The sequence below is a fragment of the Caretta caretta genome, chromosome 6 (genome assembly GCF_965140235.1).
Source record: "Caretta caretta isolate rCarCar2 chromosome 6, rCarCar1.hap1, whole genome shotgun sequence".
Lineage (NCBI taxonomy): Eukaryota > Metazoa > Chordata > Testudines > Cheloniidae > Caretta > Caretta caretta.
The window spans coordinates 15,813,511-15,831,457 of NC_134211.1; the positions used below are offsets into that span (position 1 = coordinate 15,813,511).

Consider the following 17,947-nt stretch of genomic DNA (forward strand, 5'->3'; position numbering starts at 1 on the left):
TTTTCTGACCATGAAATGACATCTCTCAGAGGAAATGATTGTGGGGCGGAGAGAGAGGGGTGAATGGGAAGAACCACGGGGTGGCCATCAATCCATCCTAAATTTTGGCTGTCTGTGGAAAGGGCTAGGGTCCGTGCTGCTTAGACAGGAAGTCAAACTCCAAAGTTTTTTGTTAACTGGCCAATGGCAGAATTTTGAGGTCTAGACAGCTGGACCATTCTTAATGCTGACTGGACAACAGTGAAGGGTGAGTGATGTGGCTTAAGTGGGAAGCCACAATCAATCTGGCTTCTTATTAGTCTCAGTGCTCATTGGCTAGGGAGATGGGCTAGAAGGCAATTTTACTTCTTAAAACAAAAGCTGTGATCATGTCCTCTCTGTGCTACTCTCTCCTGCAGGTTAGATAAGTGCGGTCTCACAGCCAACTGTTGTGGGGTGCTCTCCTCTGTTCTCAGCACCAGCCAGACCTTGATAGAACTGAGCCTGAACTTGAATAAACTGGGCGATGCAGGGGTGAAGCAATTGTGTAAGGGACTGAGACATCCAGACTGTAAACTGCAGACACTGGGGTAAGCGTTTACAGGCTTTACTTTATGTGAAGAGTTTGCAGGTCATGTGTGATGCCATCTCCTTTCAGGTACACAGAGATTCTGAAAGCTGAGAATGTCTCTAGCACTTGACATATCACTGGCCCATAACATGGGTGCAGCCTGTAAGATGTTGTTCTGTTTGGAAATGATGAATTTTAAAAAGATGATCCTGAATTGAAGAATTGGATCTGACACTTCTCAATCTTGGGTTTAAATATTATTATCTCATGCACTGAAGGAATCCTCTAGCCTGGGTATGAGACTGATGGACTGGGGATAACACTGCTTATAAAAGCCATCGAGGGCAGTGAAACTCTTAGAATTGTGTCACCCAAACTCTTTACCCCCTGAACTCCATCACAGTCCTCGTTACCTACCTCTGTGTTATAGCCAGTAGTTCTCTGTCTCTCTCAGCTTGTGGGGGGAGGGGATAGGGTGACCAGATAGCAACTGTGAAAAATCGGGACGGGGGTGAGGGGCAATAGGAGCCCATATAAAAAAAAAGCCCCAAATATCGGGACTGTCCCTATAAAATCGGGACATCTGGTCACCCTAGGAGGAGAGAACCTGCTAATTTGGAGGGTTTCATTGGCAATCCTTCTTTCTGTACTGAACTGCTTGTTCCTTGCCCCCCCCACCCTACACACACATCAGCAGTTCATACCTGTCCCTTAGGGTTAATGGTGCAGTTGGAATCCTGCATTCCAGGTGCAGATGAGGCACGCTACCTAAAAATGTTAAAGATCTGGTCCCCACCCTATCAGAAAGCATTGTGGACCAATGGACACCTCTCAATGGGCACTGAGTAGATGGGCTGAAGTCCCAGCAATTATCAGGGTCAAGTGGCTGGACTTGACTCTCCCCCTACCCTCAGCCCCAAGTCTCACAACACTATTTTCTGTGCTCAGACCTATGCTTCTGTTTTATGTAGCAATTTAATACAGTGTTTGCATCTTTACAGCATCCTACAAGAGCAATATCATTTAAACTACACTTCCAGAATGAATAAACTCTTTCTAGACTCCCATTGACATCAGTAGATAAAAACTGAGCAGGGAAGAAATGAGAAGTAATTTTCCTCTTTGTTTTTGGTTCCTGCAGTTTGTTTAGGTGTGATCTCACAGCTGATTGTTGTGGGGATCTCTCTTCTGCTCTTGGTATGAATCAGGTCCTGACAGAGCTGGACCTGAAGTGGAATCGCCAACTGGGAGATTCAGGAGTGAAGGTGCTTTGTGAAAGACTGAAACATCCAGGCTGCAGACTTAAGAAAATAAGGTAACAGCGGTGTCTGTTAGTTAGTCTGTGCCTGCTAAAATAATACCATCATAATTTTAGCTCATGCAATTAGCATTACAGTACCACATTGCATGCACTGCCAATACTGGACTAGCACCACTACCCTTCCTGCGGAAGGGAGAGAGACTCACTGCCGTACGGTTTGGCCATATTTTACTAGATTAAAAAATGGCTAGAGAACCAGTGGTGAGTGTCTCATACCAACTCTGGCTGCAGCATCAAGATTTTTTTTTTAAAAAACTCCTAATCTTGGTTGTGTGGGATGCCATGAAAAGTTTTTATCTCTGCCATAGCATCCGCAAAATCTCAGACAGGTTAGTTCCCGGTGGTAGATAGTCTGATAAATCCAGCCTGTCTCATTTTAGTAGCAGACCTGAGTCCTTCCTGTTGTGAGGAAACTACTTTGCACACAAGATTGATCAAATTAAGGACTGGCCCTCTGCTTCAGTGGTGGCAGAACAAGGTCTTGAGGGAACAAATGGTCTTCTGCTAGAGTTTCAGCCAGTGATGCTCCCTCAGGTATTGGAGGTATTGAGTGAGCGATGTTTCAGCCTGTACTTTGGATCTATGGCCTTCCAGGCTGGTGAAGGCCTCTGAGGAAGTACTTGGGTCCCTCACTTATGGAGATTGTCAATACCTCTCTGCCTGTTGCTTTGAAGGAGGCATTACTCAATACAGACAATCTTGCTAATTATTGACCAGTATCGTAGAATCATTGAAGATTAGGGTTGGAAGAGACCTCAGGAGGCCATCCAGTCCAACCCCCTGCTCAAAGCAGGACAAACACCAACTAAATCATCCCAGCCAGGGCTTTGTCAAGCTGGGCCTTAAAAACTTCTAAGGATGGAGATTCCACCACCTCCCTTGGTAACCCATTCCAGTGCTTCACCACCCTCTTAGTGAAATAGTGTTTCCTAATATCCAACCTAGACCTGCCGCACAGTAACTTGAGACCATTGCTCCTCGTTCTGTCATCTGCGACCACTGAGAACAGCCTAGCTCCATCCTCTTTGGAACCCCCCTTCAGGTAGTTGAAGGCTGCTATCAAATCCCCCCTTACTTTTCTCTTCTGCAGACTAAATAAGCCCCTCCTCTTAAATCATGTGCCCCAGCCCCCTAATAATTTCCATTGCCCTACACTGGACTCTTTCCAATTGGTCCACATCTGTTCTGTAGTGGGGGGCCCAAAACTGGATGCAATACTCCAGATGTGGCCTCACAAGTAGAGGGGACTAATCACTTCCCTCCATCTGCTGGCAATGCTCCTGTGCAGCCCAATATACCGTAAGCCTTATTGGCAACAAGGGCACACTGCTGACTCTTATCCACCTTCTCATCCAGTGTAATCCTCAGGTCCTTTTCTGAAGAACTGCTGCCTAGCCATTCGGTCCCTAGTCTGTAGCATAGCATGGGATTCTTCCTTCCTAAGTGCAGGACTCTGCACTTCTCCTTGTTGAACCTCATCAGATTTCTTTTGGCCCAATCCTCCAATTTGTCTAGGTCCCTCTGTATCCTATCCCTACCCTCCAGCGTATCTACCTCTCCTCCCAGTTTAGTGTCATCTGCAAACTTGCTGAGGGTGCAGTCCACACCATCCTCCAGATCATTAATGAAGATATTGAACAAAACTGGCCCCAGGACCAATCCTTGGGGCACTCCGCTTGATACTGGCTGCCAACTAGATATCGAGCCGTTGATCACTACCCGTTGAGCCCGACAATCTAGCCAGCTTTCTATCCACCTTATAGTCCATTCATCCAGCCCATACTTTTTTAACTTGCTGGCAAGAATACTGTGGGAGACTGTAACAAAAGCTTTGCTAAAGTCAAGGAATAATATGTCCACTGCTTTCCCCTCATCCACAGAGCCAGTTATCTCGTCATAGAAGGCAATTAGATTAGTCAGGCATGACTTGCCCTTGGTGAATCCATGCTCACGGTTCCTGATCACTTTCCTGTCCCCTAAGTGCTTCAAAATTGATTTCTTGAAGACCTGCTCCATGATTTTTCCAGGGACTGAGGTGGTGCTGACTGGCCTGTAGTTCCCAGGAACCTCCTTCTTCCCTTTTTTAAAGATGGACACTACATTAGCCTTTTTCCAATCATCCGGGACCTTCCCCGATCACCATGAGTTTTCAAAGATAATGGCCAATGGCTCTGCAATCACATCCGCCAACTCCTTTATCACCCTCAGATGCAGTGCATCCGGCCCCATGGACTTGTGCTCGTCCAGCTTTTCTAAATAGTCCTGAACCACTTCTTTCTCCACAGAGGGCTAGTCACCTCCTCTCCATACTGTGCTGCCCAGTGTAGTAGTCTGGGAGCTGACCTTGTTCGTGAAGACAGAGGCAAAAAAAGCATTGAGTACATTAGCTTTTTCCACATCCTCTATCACTAGGTTGCCTCCCACATTCAGTAAGGGGCCCACACTTTGCTTGACCTTCTTCTTGTTGCTAACATACCTGAAGAAACCCTTCTTGTTACTCTTAACGTCCCTTGCTAGCTGCAACTCCAGGTGTGATTTGGCCTTCCTGATTTCACTCCTGCATGCCTGAGCAGTATTTTTATACTCCTCCCTGGTCATTTGTCCAGTCTTCCACTTCTTGTAATCTTCTTTTTTGTGTTTAAGATCAGCAAGGATTTCACTGTTAAGCCAAGCTGGTCGCCTGCCATATTTACTATTCTTTCTCTTCACTGGTTTCATTCTTTTCTCTCAGATCTCAACAAGTAGTTGTGGTCTATTGCTCCTCTTCTGTTACCCGCACAAATTTTCTGCCCTTCACACACTGTAGGGGCACCCACTTTTACCTGTTTTTAGGGTTCAGGCATAACCCTGTTAATTTGAATACCCACCCGTACCCAATTCCTAGGCCTCAGGGCGTAACTTCCTGTGGGTTTGCAGGACCTTTTACCAGTGAAGGAGCCTTACACAGTAATATCCTTACTCTATTTATTAACAATTACCAAGCAAGCCGAATACACACGCTAAGCACACAATGCTATGCTCACCAATCCTGATCAGGCAGGTGAACTTTCCCTGTTGGCCAGGCAAGGTCAGTCTCATCTGGGTTCTGGTTGCTGCACGTCATGGTTGTGCAGAGGATTCTTAGCAGCTCTGGTCTTAGGCTGTATTTTGGGGGTGAGTTCTTCTTCCAGGTCTTTCCTTCTTCTTATTCTTCTTTTCCTTCTTTTCCCCTCTGCTGGTCTCCTTCTTGGACCCCAGTTTATATAGTGAAACTTGAGTCCTGCTTAGCGATACCTTAACAAATTACTTTACTAAAATTTTACTAACCAATTCTGATATATTGTAACATAATTCTCTAACCAATTATATCCCACCACCTTCATTGATTTACATCTAGAAAAATTAATTATACAGCAGACAGAAACAATTAAAGAACCAGACACAGACCATACAGACAAACAATAGGGAAGTGGGGACCATAATGACAAAACAATAAAAAAATGGGGATTTCACAGCCCCCACTATTGATAAGTGCTTTCTTGTCAGACAGAATGCATCAAATCAAGTTTTTCTTTAACCATCTTAAGATCTGTTTCTTTATCTGGTGATAGTGGGTGCCATTAGGACTGGGTCTCTTTTTCTTAACAGCCTGATATTACACTATTTTAATGTAATTTGGATAGAATGAGAGGATGTGACTTTCTGCTACTCAGCTAATAGCTGCGGCTCTTTCAATCTGGCTGCAGACAAAGGCCGTAGGCTTTTAGGACTTACAATATGGCTACAGGCCTTATAATATGCTGCAGGAAAAGGGCCTGATCCTTACAGTTTCCTGAAGAGCTCTTAGGTGTGGGGTGCCATGTGGGGCCATTCTGTCACCCATCTTGTTCAGTGTGTCAGTGGGGCAGTGAGGAGAGTCTAGTGAAGAGGCATGGGGTTTGGTGTTTTCAATATTCTGATGACATCCAGCTACAAGTCTTTCTTCCATCTAACTCAGATAATACAGTTCAGTGCTTCAGCCAGAGTCTAGACTAGATTGTGGCATGAATGGGAGCAAGCTGGCAGAAGCTTAACCCAGACAAGACTGAGGTGATGATGGTAGGTTGGGGGAAGAAGATGGAGGACGCATTTGAGATAATATCAATTCCTTTGATTTGGAGGCGAACGTCTGCTGTTAGTTTCTAGGGTTTGTAACTTAGGGATAGTTCTAGACCCCAGCTGCTGTTTGATGATCATGTTACAGCAGTGACTCAGTAAGCTTTCTATCATCTGTGTCTGGCTAGCAGGTTACAACCCTTCCTTTTGGATGTAGGCCTTGCCATTGCTATCCATACTTCTGTTCTTTCAAAATCAGACTATTACAATATGCTCTGTAGGGTTACACCTTAACCCATTGAGAGTCTAAAGCGGTGTAGAACAGGGTATCTCGATTGGGAGCACATGACACCAGGGCTCCGGGATCTCCACTGGCTGCTCTTTGGTCTCCAGGTGGAATTTCAGAGTATGGATTATGACCTGTAAAGCCCTACAAGGCCTAGGACTGGTCTGCCTGAGGGATCACCTCTGTCCCCAGGCCAGACTGCCACAGCCATGCTCAGCAGAGACACCTCAGCTGGATCCCCCTTTATAAAAGGATGGGGGGGGGTGGCTGGCAGGCCGTTCTCCGGTGGGCTCTGGGACTTGCTGCCCCTGCTTGGTTGGAAATAGCTTGAATTGGGTGACTTTCTGGGTATGCGTCAAAAAACATCTGTGGGGTTTTTGCAGAGGGCTGAAGATACGCTTCCCAGAATGATAAAGGGGTGGAAAGGAGTTTTTATAAGTGGTCGAGTTCCTGTTGAAATGATTACTTGACTGCTGCTGCTGCTGGTTTGTTAAGGCATATCAAGCCTTGGACAGGTGCCTTTTTTCAGTTATTAATTAAATTGAAATAAAGGAAATTAGCAACACATGATCAGGAATCAAAATATGCACTTTGAGAGAGATGCTGAAAAGGACCGATGCACTTTACTAGCATTTCCCTACTTTTTTCATTTGGACGTAATAACGTTTTCTCCAAGTGTGGAAAGATAAAGATATTGTGGATCCCAAAAGAAAACAAAGAATATTGCAGTAGAACAACCAAGGCACGTGCATCATTGCTGCACTCAGTTGGGCTTCTTTATACTTAGATTTGCTTTGATACAATTCATTTCAGTAGGCATTGTGTCAAGTCTCACTAACACCAATCTAGAGTCTTTACATAGAGGTAACTGGATGTAACATACACAGAGGAAACAAGATGTAAGCTAAAGTAGTGTTGAAATATGTTTCTCTCATTAAAACAAGGAGTGCTGGTTTTCAACAATTATTCACTGCCACAAAACTTCGGTAGTGTAGTGTTAAGGGTCACTGCTCGTGTTTTGTACCTTTCCAAAATGTCAAATGCACCTTTGAAAACCAGGAGATAAAGAGTGAGGTGCATAGTCATCAGGTAGCTTGTCTCTGGGTGTGAGGGATGTTGACTCCTGCAACATAAGGCTCACAGTTTTAGCCATGAGGAACATTTCTGGAGAAAGAGAGCTGATACAGAAGCTGTGACTCCATCTGCTTAGCCAGAAGGGAACAAGAGTTCTGTGCAGCAATGAGAGAGGTTTAAGCCAGTTTTCCAGCCACATCCTTCTGCAGGTTGATTCCCCAGCCCTTTTGTCATGACCTACAGTCAACACCTCATTCACAGAATTTCACTTGTGGAATACATGGAAAATGACTTAACAGGTGCATGTGGCAAGGAATCCACTGAGAGGACTTTTATTGCTTACTGTCACATGGCTTCCTGCTGGAGCCCTGTGACTTATCTCTACATCCAGGAATAAGAATCTGTCTAGACACCTATTGATGTCAGTGGGAGAAAGAAATAAGGAGTAACTTCTCTCTCAATATTTTTGCCTCTTGTAGATTTTCTTGGTGCAATCTTACAGCTGATTGTTGTAGCGATCTCTCCACTGTTCTCAGTACAAATCAGATCCTGACAGAGCTGGACCTCGGGGAGAACAACCTGGGATATTCAGGTTTGAAGCTGCTGTGTGAAAAACTGAAAGACCAAAATTGCAAGCTCAGGAAAATAAGGTAAGTAACAATCGGCTTCCTTTTAGTGTCTTTTAAAATAATACAATCCTGATTCTCACTTTTGCTACTAGGATTGCAATATTACAATGGATGCAGTACCAACCCTCGATCAGCACCACTAACCTGCATGGGGAAGAGAAGAGAGAGACGGGGCTGTGTTGATCGGCCATCTTTAGGCAGACCAAAAGTGTGATCATATACTAGATGTTATATATACTAGATGTCATATTTCATAGGCAGGAGTTGTAGACCAAGCTGGATGAGCAAGCATCTTAGAGAGGTAATTAAGAAAAAGCAGAAAGCATATAGGGAGTGGAAGAAGGGAGGGATCAGTAAGGAAAGCTACCTTATTGAGGTCAGAATATGTAGGGATAAAGTGAGACAGGCTAAAAGTCAAGTAGAGTTGGACCTTGCAAAGGGAATTAAAACTAATAGTAAAAGGTTCTATAGTCATATAAATAGGAAGAAAACAAAGAAAGAAGAAGTGGGACCGCTAAAAACTGAGGATGGAGTGGAGGTCAAGGATAATCTAGGCATGGCCCAATATCTAAACAAATACTTTGCCTCAGTCTTTAATAAGACTAAAGAGGATCTTAGGGATAATGGTAGCATGATAAATGGGAATGAGGATATGGAGGTAGACATCACCATATCTGAGGTAGAAGCGAAACTCAAACAGCTTAATGGGACTAAATCGGGGGGCCCAGATAATCTTCATCCAAGAATATTAAAAGAATTGGCACAAGAAATTGCAAGCCCATTAGCAAGAATTTTTAATGAATCTGTAAACTCAGGGGTTGTACCGTATGATTGGAGAATTGCTAACATAGTTCCTATTTTTAAGAAAGGGAAAAAAAGTGATCCAAGTAATTATAGGCCTGTTAGTTTGACATCTGTAGTATGCAAGGTCTTGGAAAAAATTTTGAAGGAGAAGGTAGTTAAGGACATTGAAGTCAATGGTAAATGGGACAAATTACAACATGGTTTTACAAAAGGTAGATCGTGCCAAACCAACCTGATCTCCTTCTTTGAGAGAGTAACAGATTTTTTAGATAAAGGAAACGCAGTGGATCTAATTTACTTAGATTTTAGTAAGGCGTTTGATACTGTGCCACATGGGGAATTATTAGTTAAATTGGATAAGATGGGCATCAATAGGAAAATTGAAAGGTGGATAGGGAATTGGTTAAAGGGGAGACTACAACGGGTCCTACTGAAAGGTGAACTGTCAAGTTGGAGGGAGGTTACCAGTGGAGTTCCTCAAGGATCGGTTTTGGGACCAATCTTATTTAATCTTTTTATTACTGACCTGGGCACAAAAAGTGGGAATGTGCTAATAAAGTTTGCAGATGATACAAAGCTGGGAGGTATTGCTAATTTAGAGAAGGACAGGGATACCCTACAGGAGGATCTGGATGACCTTGTAAACTGGAGTAATAGGAATAGGATGAAATTTAATAGTGAGAAGTGTAAGGTCATGCATTTAGGGATTAATAACAAGAATTTTAGTTATAAGCTAGGGACGCATCAACTAGAAGTAACGGAGGAGGAAAAGGACCTTGGAGTATTGGTTGATCATAGGATGACTATGAGCTGCCAATGTGATATGGCTGTGAAAAAAGCTAATGTCATCTTGGGATGCATCAGGAGAGGTATTTCCAGTAGGGATAAGGAGGTTTTAGTACCATTATATAAGGCACTGGTGAGACCTCACCTGGAATACTGTGTGCAGTTCTGGTCTCCCATGTTTAAGAAGGATGAATTCAAACTGGAACAGGTACAGAGAAGGGCTACTAGGATGATCCGAGGAATGGAAAACTTGTCTTATGAAAGGAGACTCAGGGAGCTTGGCTTGTTTAGCCTAACTAAAAGAAGGTTGAGGGGAGATATGATTGCTCTCTATAAATATATCAGAGGGATAAATACCAGAGAGGGAGAGGAATTATTTAAACTCAGTACCAATGTGGACACAAGAACAAATGGATATAAACTGGCCACTAGGAAATTTAGATTAGAAATTAGACGAAGGTTTCTAACCATCAGAGGAGTGAAGTTTTGGAATAGCCTTCCGAGGGAAGTAGTGGGGACAAAAGATCTATCTTGCTTTAAGATTAAACTCGATAAGTTTATGGAGGAGATGGTATGATGGGATAACATGGTTTTGGTAATTAAATATTCATGGTAAATAGGCCCAATGGCCTGTGATGGGTTTTTAGATGGGGTAAGATCCAAGTTACCCGGGAAGGAATTTTCTGTAGTATCTGGCTGATGAATCTTGCCCATATGCTCAGGGTTTAGCTGATCGCCATATTTGGGGTCGGGAAGGAATTTTCCTCCAGGGCAGATTGGAAGGCCCTGGAGGTTTTTCGCCTTCCTCTGTAGCATGGGGCACGGGTCACTTGCTGGAGGATTCTCTGCTCCTTGAGGTCTTCAAACTACAATTTGGGGACTTCAATAGCACAGATATAGATGTGAGGTCTTTTTTAGGAGTGGTGGGTGAAATTCTGTGGCCTGCATTGTGCAGGAGGTCAGACTAGATGATCATAATGGTCCCTTCTGGCCTAAATATCTATGAATCTATGAATCATATACTGGAACATGAGGTTCTAACATCAAAATCTGCTCCATTTATATTTTCCTCAGAAAGGTAGATGCAGAACGCAAGTCTGGGATCCTGTCATCATTTAAAATAACCCTCTTCCTTCATTCCTCTCATTTACCACCATGAGGATAATTAATTCTGGGACAAAGTTGGAAGGGAAAAAGAAAGACTCAAAGAAAGAGAGAAAGCAGGGACAAATAGGTCAGGATTGTCTGTCAGGTAGCCCAGTTTCTTCATTCTTTAGTGCAAGCCTGCCCCTCTCTCTAGGCAGCAGCCCTCACAGGTGTTAGCAGCACTGGCAAGTGTAGTTAAGACAGACATCAGGAACATGAAGAGCTTGGTTCAGCATACATGCCAGGCAGTTATAAATTGTTGTAATGTTCCTTTGTTCACAAAATTTCAGACAACTAGCTTAGTTCCCTGTAAATCCAGCATGACACTCAGCTACGTGTTCTAAATCTACAAATACAAGAGGACGTTATGAAAAAAATGATGAAAGATGGACTCAGATAAAGGGAGATAAATTCTGTGGAGACTTTGGGCTAGTACAATTATTGATACATTAAAAAACACCCCACGAGGCAAAAATGGAATATTAAAGCTGAAAAGTTAAGCTCTTAAAGTTTAGGAAATGCCAGAATTGAAGTTGCTTTTACAATGTTAATTCAGCCTCCTGGTGTGTAGGCATCATGATAAAACCTTTAATTATGTGATCACAAATTCTTTTTATTTTCTACAGGCTCCTTGCCTCATTAACTGCACAGGATAGATAGTGTTACTGAATGGACAGTCATTCAATGTTCCTTGTTAGCGTTTTAATAGACATGTTCAAAGTACATAATCTTTTTTTAAGATATGGTTTTCTTTTGAGACTTCTTTGAGGAAAAGAGAACAACTTGTAATGTGTGTTCCTCTTGTACATATGTCAGAGTTAAAGCTGTATAATAGTTTATGAAGCCTTGTGTGTAGTGGAAGGAGGATAGCAATAGGTAAGAATTAATACATTTTTATACTGAAGTTGTTAGAGAAACAAAAGTGTTTTATTTTGTTTTTATTTCCTAGCTTTTCAGCACTGGAGAAAAACGTTGTTAAAGCAGAACAGAGCAACCTCAACTAACAGCACACACAGATTTTTTTTTTTTAAATCTGTGAATTTCCCTAGTTTTTAAGAAGACATATCTTCTGAGCTGCTGTTCTAGTTTGTGGATTGTTTCTTGTCCTCTTGTGCAGTGTGATTTGTTTACGCTCCTAGTTTTTAAGGTGACTGTATAAATTGGAGATGAAAAATGGAATCCAAATAATATACTGCTTGGTAAAGAATGTTGGCAATACAGCAAACATGGCAGCAGCAGTCTGTGTTCAACAATGGAAAATCTTGACATCTGATTAAGTGTGGCCAGTGTGACTCCTGTAATAGCCATCCAAACATGCCATAAAAGGCACCATGTCATCCATGGAAGGGAGCTCTAAAGCCTTGCCAATGGGTATATATTGACTTTTCAGGAAAAAAAACAACAAGCAAATGATCCTTATTCTTGCTAGCCAGAGGTAGTGCACATGACAACAACCTCTTCTGGAAAAACACCTGAAAGTGGTTTGCAATATGTTTGCCACCTACTTGTGGAGTTTATTTCAGATAATGGTTCACAATTTATTTCTGAGGACATTTCTATGGCAAAATTCTGTGAAACGTGCTAGGTCAGCTACCTGTCACCCAGCTTCAAATGGATTGGCAGAGTGTTTTGTGCAGTCACTGAAATAAGGATTACCCAAAAATGGTAGGAAATTTGCAAAGCCCAAGTGGCAAGGATATCCTGTTCTCATATAGGTCAACCCCCCAGTCTACCACTCAGAAAACTCCCAGTGGAATTGTTTTTAAGATGTCAGTTATGTACTAGACCAGACTCATTGAGAGCACTCCATGAAAGACCGCAAACAGGGAAAAACCCACAGCATTAACCTCCCAGGTTTGTCTGCCTAGGGCAGACAATGTTGGTACAAAATTATAGGGCCGGGATGAGGTGGGGGAAAAGGTGTGGAAAAGCAAATACTGGGAGCAGTGAGAGGTAAAAGGAGAGATAATGTAGAGGCACATTGACCAACGATTATCAGACAGAAGCCCAGCACAGTTACAGCCTCTGAAGTTAGAAAAAAATATTACAGGTGTTGTTAGCCAGAGGAGGAGAGAGGAGTTGGTACCAGACAATGTTAGGAGAGGGGGACAGCAAAAGGTGCTCCTGCTGGGGGTGAGCCAAACTTGCTCTTCCTGATTAGCACCAACAGCTGAAGGGAAATCACAGACCTCCCATAAAGGTAAACTTGTGATTTTTTTTTATTGTGTTTGTTATTTAGGAAATGATGTGGGGTAGTGAAAACTGTGGTAACATTGCAAGCTATCGCTAAGGTTGTAAAGGGTTTACTTGTCCAGCTTGCAGCCTAGAGGGGCTCTGTACGGAAGCATGTGATCTGGGCCTTGAGCAGCTGATCTGTAAAGAGCCAGCCTAGAGCATGGTGGGGTGAGTTGTGCCTCTCTGCCTTAGGGAGCAGCCTGGCTTTTCTCTCTCTCTCTCTCTGTTGGTTCTTCTGCGTTAGGGTTCTGGATTTTAAGAAATGTTATGTTGCCCAATGCTCCAGAAAGAGAATTTTGTTTTTATTTAACTTCTGTTTGCATGCCATGAACAGAACACTCTTGTAGGGGAAGTTTAGTTGAACTTTGCTGGGGACCCTCTGTGGAGGGTCTTATGACCTCAGGAAAATAAAATTTCCCTTACCCATATAGAAGGAGCTTCACTGGCATGGCCCATCTTTGTTAGTCTTACTCTATGCTCAATAAAGACTGAGGGGTGTGTGTGTGATGAAGTCCTGGGAGGGCTACAATTACTTTGGGGAAACACTTTCTTGAGTTTGGCCTATTTCTCAGCTGAATAAGTCCGTTTCTGAGTCTTTGTTCTCAGAACTTTGTTGATGGGGGCAGAGTTGTGTTATATGGATAGACTTATCTGTGCATCTCCACACTTAAAAACGCTTTGCTTTCTTTTAAATTTAATCATAACTGAATTTCCTGGGTTTTTAGTTATTTTGTTAGCAAAGTTCTCAGAAGTAACTAAAAGGTAAAAACGTATCTTTTCTTTCAACCTTAACTCCAGATTAAGGAAATTGTTAGGTTTTAAACACTTTTAAAAATTCTTAACATGCATTGGAAGCCAAATATGCTGTAAAACTCTTTAAACTCCACAGGGCTTTGGGAATGGGAGAGCAAGGAGCACGTGAGGCAGGAAAAGGGGGAACCCTTGGGAGTTCAGTGCTGTAGCTGACTCCTCAGCCGGCCTTTGAGAGCCAACCTTCCGCCGCACGCCCCCATTAACCTCTTCCTGCTCCATTCTAATATTTTCAGGACCTTCTTCAGACTGTAGAAGGTCAGTGGGAACCATGATGCTTATGTAGAAATGTATAAGAGAGGTGACTTGAAATAGTCAGGTGAAGGGTTGCAGAAGTTGCTGGGGCTAGGAGAATATAGAGCCATCTGATGTGCTGCACGTGCAGGCTCAGGAACCAGATGAAGGGGTATTACATACTTTTTAAGGAGGAAGGTGCATAGATTTTTGCAGAATTTGTGCAATGACTAAATGCCCTCACTTGCATAGTTGCTGAATACGCATTGCCTTTCTTACTGAATGAAAGTGTGCGTGGTATGTTGCCCTTCAAAGAGACTGTGGACTCGGGGAGCATTTGAATTGGGAGCTGGATTGCTCCTTTTGTATCTGATAAAATCAATACTTTTTTCATCCCATAGGTTGCGGTGTAGCAATATGAGTGAAGAAATGAGGAGAGAGTTGAGCGCTGTGGAAACAATGAACCCTCATCTGGTCACACAGCTATAATGTTGTGCCCCCCAAGAAGGGCAACAGCTAACTTACCTTCAGGGTGTTAATGATTGTTTCTACTGGGTGGAGCAATTGATAATATGGCAAGTATACTGCAGTCATGTTTGTTTAAAAAAAAAAAGGCAGAATTTTGTTTGCCTGATCATGCTAGGAGAAAAACAGCAGGCAGTTCCTTGCTAGGAAACCCCCAAGTCTGCTATGTAGGGACCTGTGCCCAAGAAGCCCTATCTCTTTGATTCCTCTCAGGTCATGTTCACAACTTCTGCTGGCTTGCTCACTCCAACACACACAACCTGCGGGCAGTATCCTAGTCCCTGTATTTGTATGGTTTTTTTCCCCATACATTTATTTTTTTGCCTTATTTTTAAAATAGAAATTCCGGTCTTGGCAGACTGTGCAGCTGCATCTACACTAAGATGTTACATGATACTTCTGTAACGTGATGCTCAAAGCAGTGCCTCTCTGTTACTGGTAGCAATGGTGGGAGTGGGCACAGCCATGATTACCACCGTGTGGTAAATCTTCACATTAGTTAAGCATTGATTTGGACAAAGTGTGGTCGACTATGCCTTCCTGCACTATTACTGCCCCAAGGTACTGAGAGATATACTGGCTGCTCCAATCCCCCGAAGAGTACGTAGCACGCCACTGGATCAGTGTATGAGCGGCTCAGTCTGCTGTGGAGGACGACGACGACTTCCCTGATAACTTTTAGCCCAGTGGTTAGGATACCCACCTGGGATGGGGGAGGCCTCCAGTGAGGGGGAGAAGGTATTTAAACAAGGATCTTCCACATTTCAGGGGAGCGTTCTAGCCATTGGACTATGGGACAATCTCAGAAGGGGTTTCCTCAGTCTTTCATGTTGAAGTTGTTCCATGTTAAGTAAATAATTAAATATTAAGCGAGCCCAGAGAAAGAGTTAGAATATTTCTATGCCTACTGGTTAGGGGTACTCACCTGAGAAAGGGCTGATCCCTTTTCAAATGCCTTCTGCCTGTCAGGTAGAAGGGGGACTTGAACTGGAGGTCCCCCACATGCGGGTGAGTATCCTATCCTCTAGGTTAATGGATTTGGGGAGAGGCGTGCCTCCTCCTGGTTTTGTTTCAGCCTCCGCATGTGACAGTGGCCAAACACCTAGCTTCTCCCAGTTCACAGATCACAAGCAGAGAAGTCCAGACTACAGGGAGACACCTAAGTGCCTATCTCCGAGAGAGAGGCAAGTCTTAGCTCACACCCCTTTTTTCAGCATCTCCCATTGGCTAGTGGAAGTGGCTTCCCCCCTGGCAACGCTGGTTTTGTCGAATGCAATCTAAGGCACCTTTCTCCCCCCATTCATTGTATAGGGAGTCTAGGTGCCTAACTCAGGCTTTGTGGATCACAGTGTTGTTCCTGTGAGTTTTCTAGGCACCATGGTGCTCAGTGTCTGTGTCCATTCATGGATCTCACCCCTGGTTACTAAAAATAAATGAATAACAAAAACCAGTCCAAATGATCAAAGTAGCCAGTTGGAGTAGGGCTGGGCTCACAGGGAGCCTGATGCTGAGAAAAGTTGATCATCTGCAATTCCAGTTAAAGTCAAGATTAATCCCAGGTTGGGGGCCTAATTTACTGGCATTTCTCACTTACTAGCATTAAATGATTTAGGGCTAGATTTTAAAAAAATATCAGCTCCCTGCAGCAGTTCCTGTTATTCTTAACAGGAGCTAGAAACTAAACACCTTGAAAATCTGGCCAGGTAGGTGTTTAAAAGGGAGCTGTTGGGTGCTGAGCTAGCCCGAAATCTTTAGTGAGATTGAATGTAGACAACCCCAGTGTAGCAAATTTGTTTGGTTCTATGTTTTCTGTTAGTTTACTCTGAATCAATAGAAACAGATTTATTCACAAAGCTTTATCATTTGCAAAGCAATGCATTACTTAGTTGAAGGCTATTCTGTTCATCCCCTGTTGCACTAAACCAATGTTAAAACAAAGAGGTCCTCAAGATTTAAAATGAATTTTGACACTGGTTTTTTATATATCACCTGATTCAACTTTCACTGGGAAAGTTGATGAGAGTTGGATCAGGCCCTCTATGAAGAAATATGGTCCTGCTGCTATTATTGTCCCTACCTAATAACAAAGTGAACTATGCACGCTGGACGGAAATGCAGAGACCTTCATTTATTTTAATAGGGTAGCTAGCTACTGTTGCTTTGCAATCTTAAGGGAAGAGATGATAGTGATCATCTCTATAGCTTACACTGTCCTGAGTTTAATTTTGGAAACATCTTCCTCTGTCATTGTTTTTCTTTCCTGTGCTATTTTGTTTATGGATTTTGTATTATTAATAAAGTCATTTTAAAAAAGTTTAACTACACTTGTAACAAGATGAATACATTATGATTGATTGTCACCATATCTGGTGCCGTATTTTTCATAGTGGCTGGCTCTCCTCATGCTCACAATGACCCTCACCTGTCTTTCTGTGGCACTGTCAGGGAGAAGTAGCATAGTCCCATCTGTGCCCTCATGTTCAAGCTGTACCATATTAGCTTGCCAGAGTTCAGAGCTCAGTTCCTCTCTCCAAGGCACCTTTCCAATGACTGCATCAGTAAACCACATCCAAAACCTATTGTCTTACATAAAAACAAGTTTTACTGGCAATTTCACAGAAAGTTTTTACTCAGTGATTTTTCTCTAAGTGTAAAGATAAGCAGTGCTAGCCAAATATAACACAAAGCATTGCTGACATGGCACTGGACTCAGTAACAAAATACCGAACATTACCTGGGGCAGCAGCAGCCCCTCTTGTTCTCTGAACCTTGTCACGGATTAGGGCTGGTTTCATTGTTTACGGGAAGTGACCCTATGCCCTGATTGTACCAGGACAGTCAGTGGTCCTAGGCCAGTTTACACCAGCTGAGGATGATGCCCAGTCTTTTGAGTTAGTAGCCCGAGTGGTGCACCTGCAACACACTCAAACTCATCAGTGCAGGGCTCTTATAATCATTGGGCCTACACAGGTATCTTAATTTACCACACAATTCCTAACAGGCCCCAAAACTTCAGGGGTAGGAAGAGTACAGGCCACCATACGACATGCTGTGACTGACTGTTGAAGTGCTCTGTCACAGCCTCCCTCAGCTGCATAGCTCCACGTTGAACTCTTGTAATAGCCCTTTTGTCTGTGTCAAAGTCAGATTCAGGACTCACATAATTTGTCAGACCACTCTGTTTATTAGCAAAGTGCTTTGCCAATGCACCCAGATATATGTGAGCCCCCTGCAAAAGCTCAATCTAACTTATTTATACAGAAGCGAAAGCCAATTTAACATAGGAGACAAAAGGAAGCAGAAACTGACAAATATACATACATATCTTATTTGCATACTAACGTTTACCAATATTCTAGCTCAGTAGGAGCTCTAAGTTAATTAGTCTGAGGACCCACTGTCTCACACTCCTTAATGCTTCTCTTCCTGACAACTATATTTCAACAAACTCTTCAAGCAGCATTTCTTTAGTG

The 17,947-nt window shown here is 43.1% G+C and overlaps 1 protein-coding gene across 1 annotated transcript in view; it reads left to right on the plus strand.

The window, feature by feature from the left end:
- Positions 1–16,793, plus strand: part of LOC125638285 (NACHT, LRR and PYD domains-containing protein 3) — a 38,700-nt gene extending 21,907 nt beyond the window's left edge. The window contains exons 8-11 of the mRNA XM_048853829.2: positions 399–569; positions 1,692–1,865; positions 7,785–7,955; positions 14,351–16,793. Of these exons, the coding sequence (XP_048709786.2) occupies positions 399–569; positions 1,692–1,865; positions 7,785–7,955; positions 14,351–14,438 (604 nt within the window). The 3' untranslated portion in view covers positions 14,439–16,793. The remainder of the gene's footprint in view (positions 1–398; positions 570–1,691; positions 1,866–7,784; positions 7,956–14,350) is intronic.
- Positions 16,794–17,947: the final 1,154 nt, after the last annotated feature.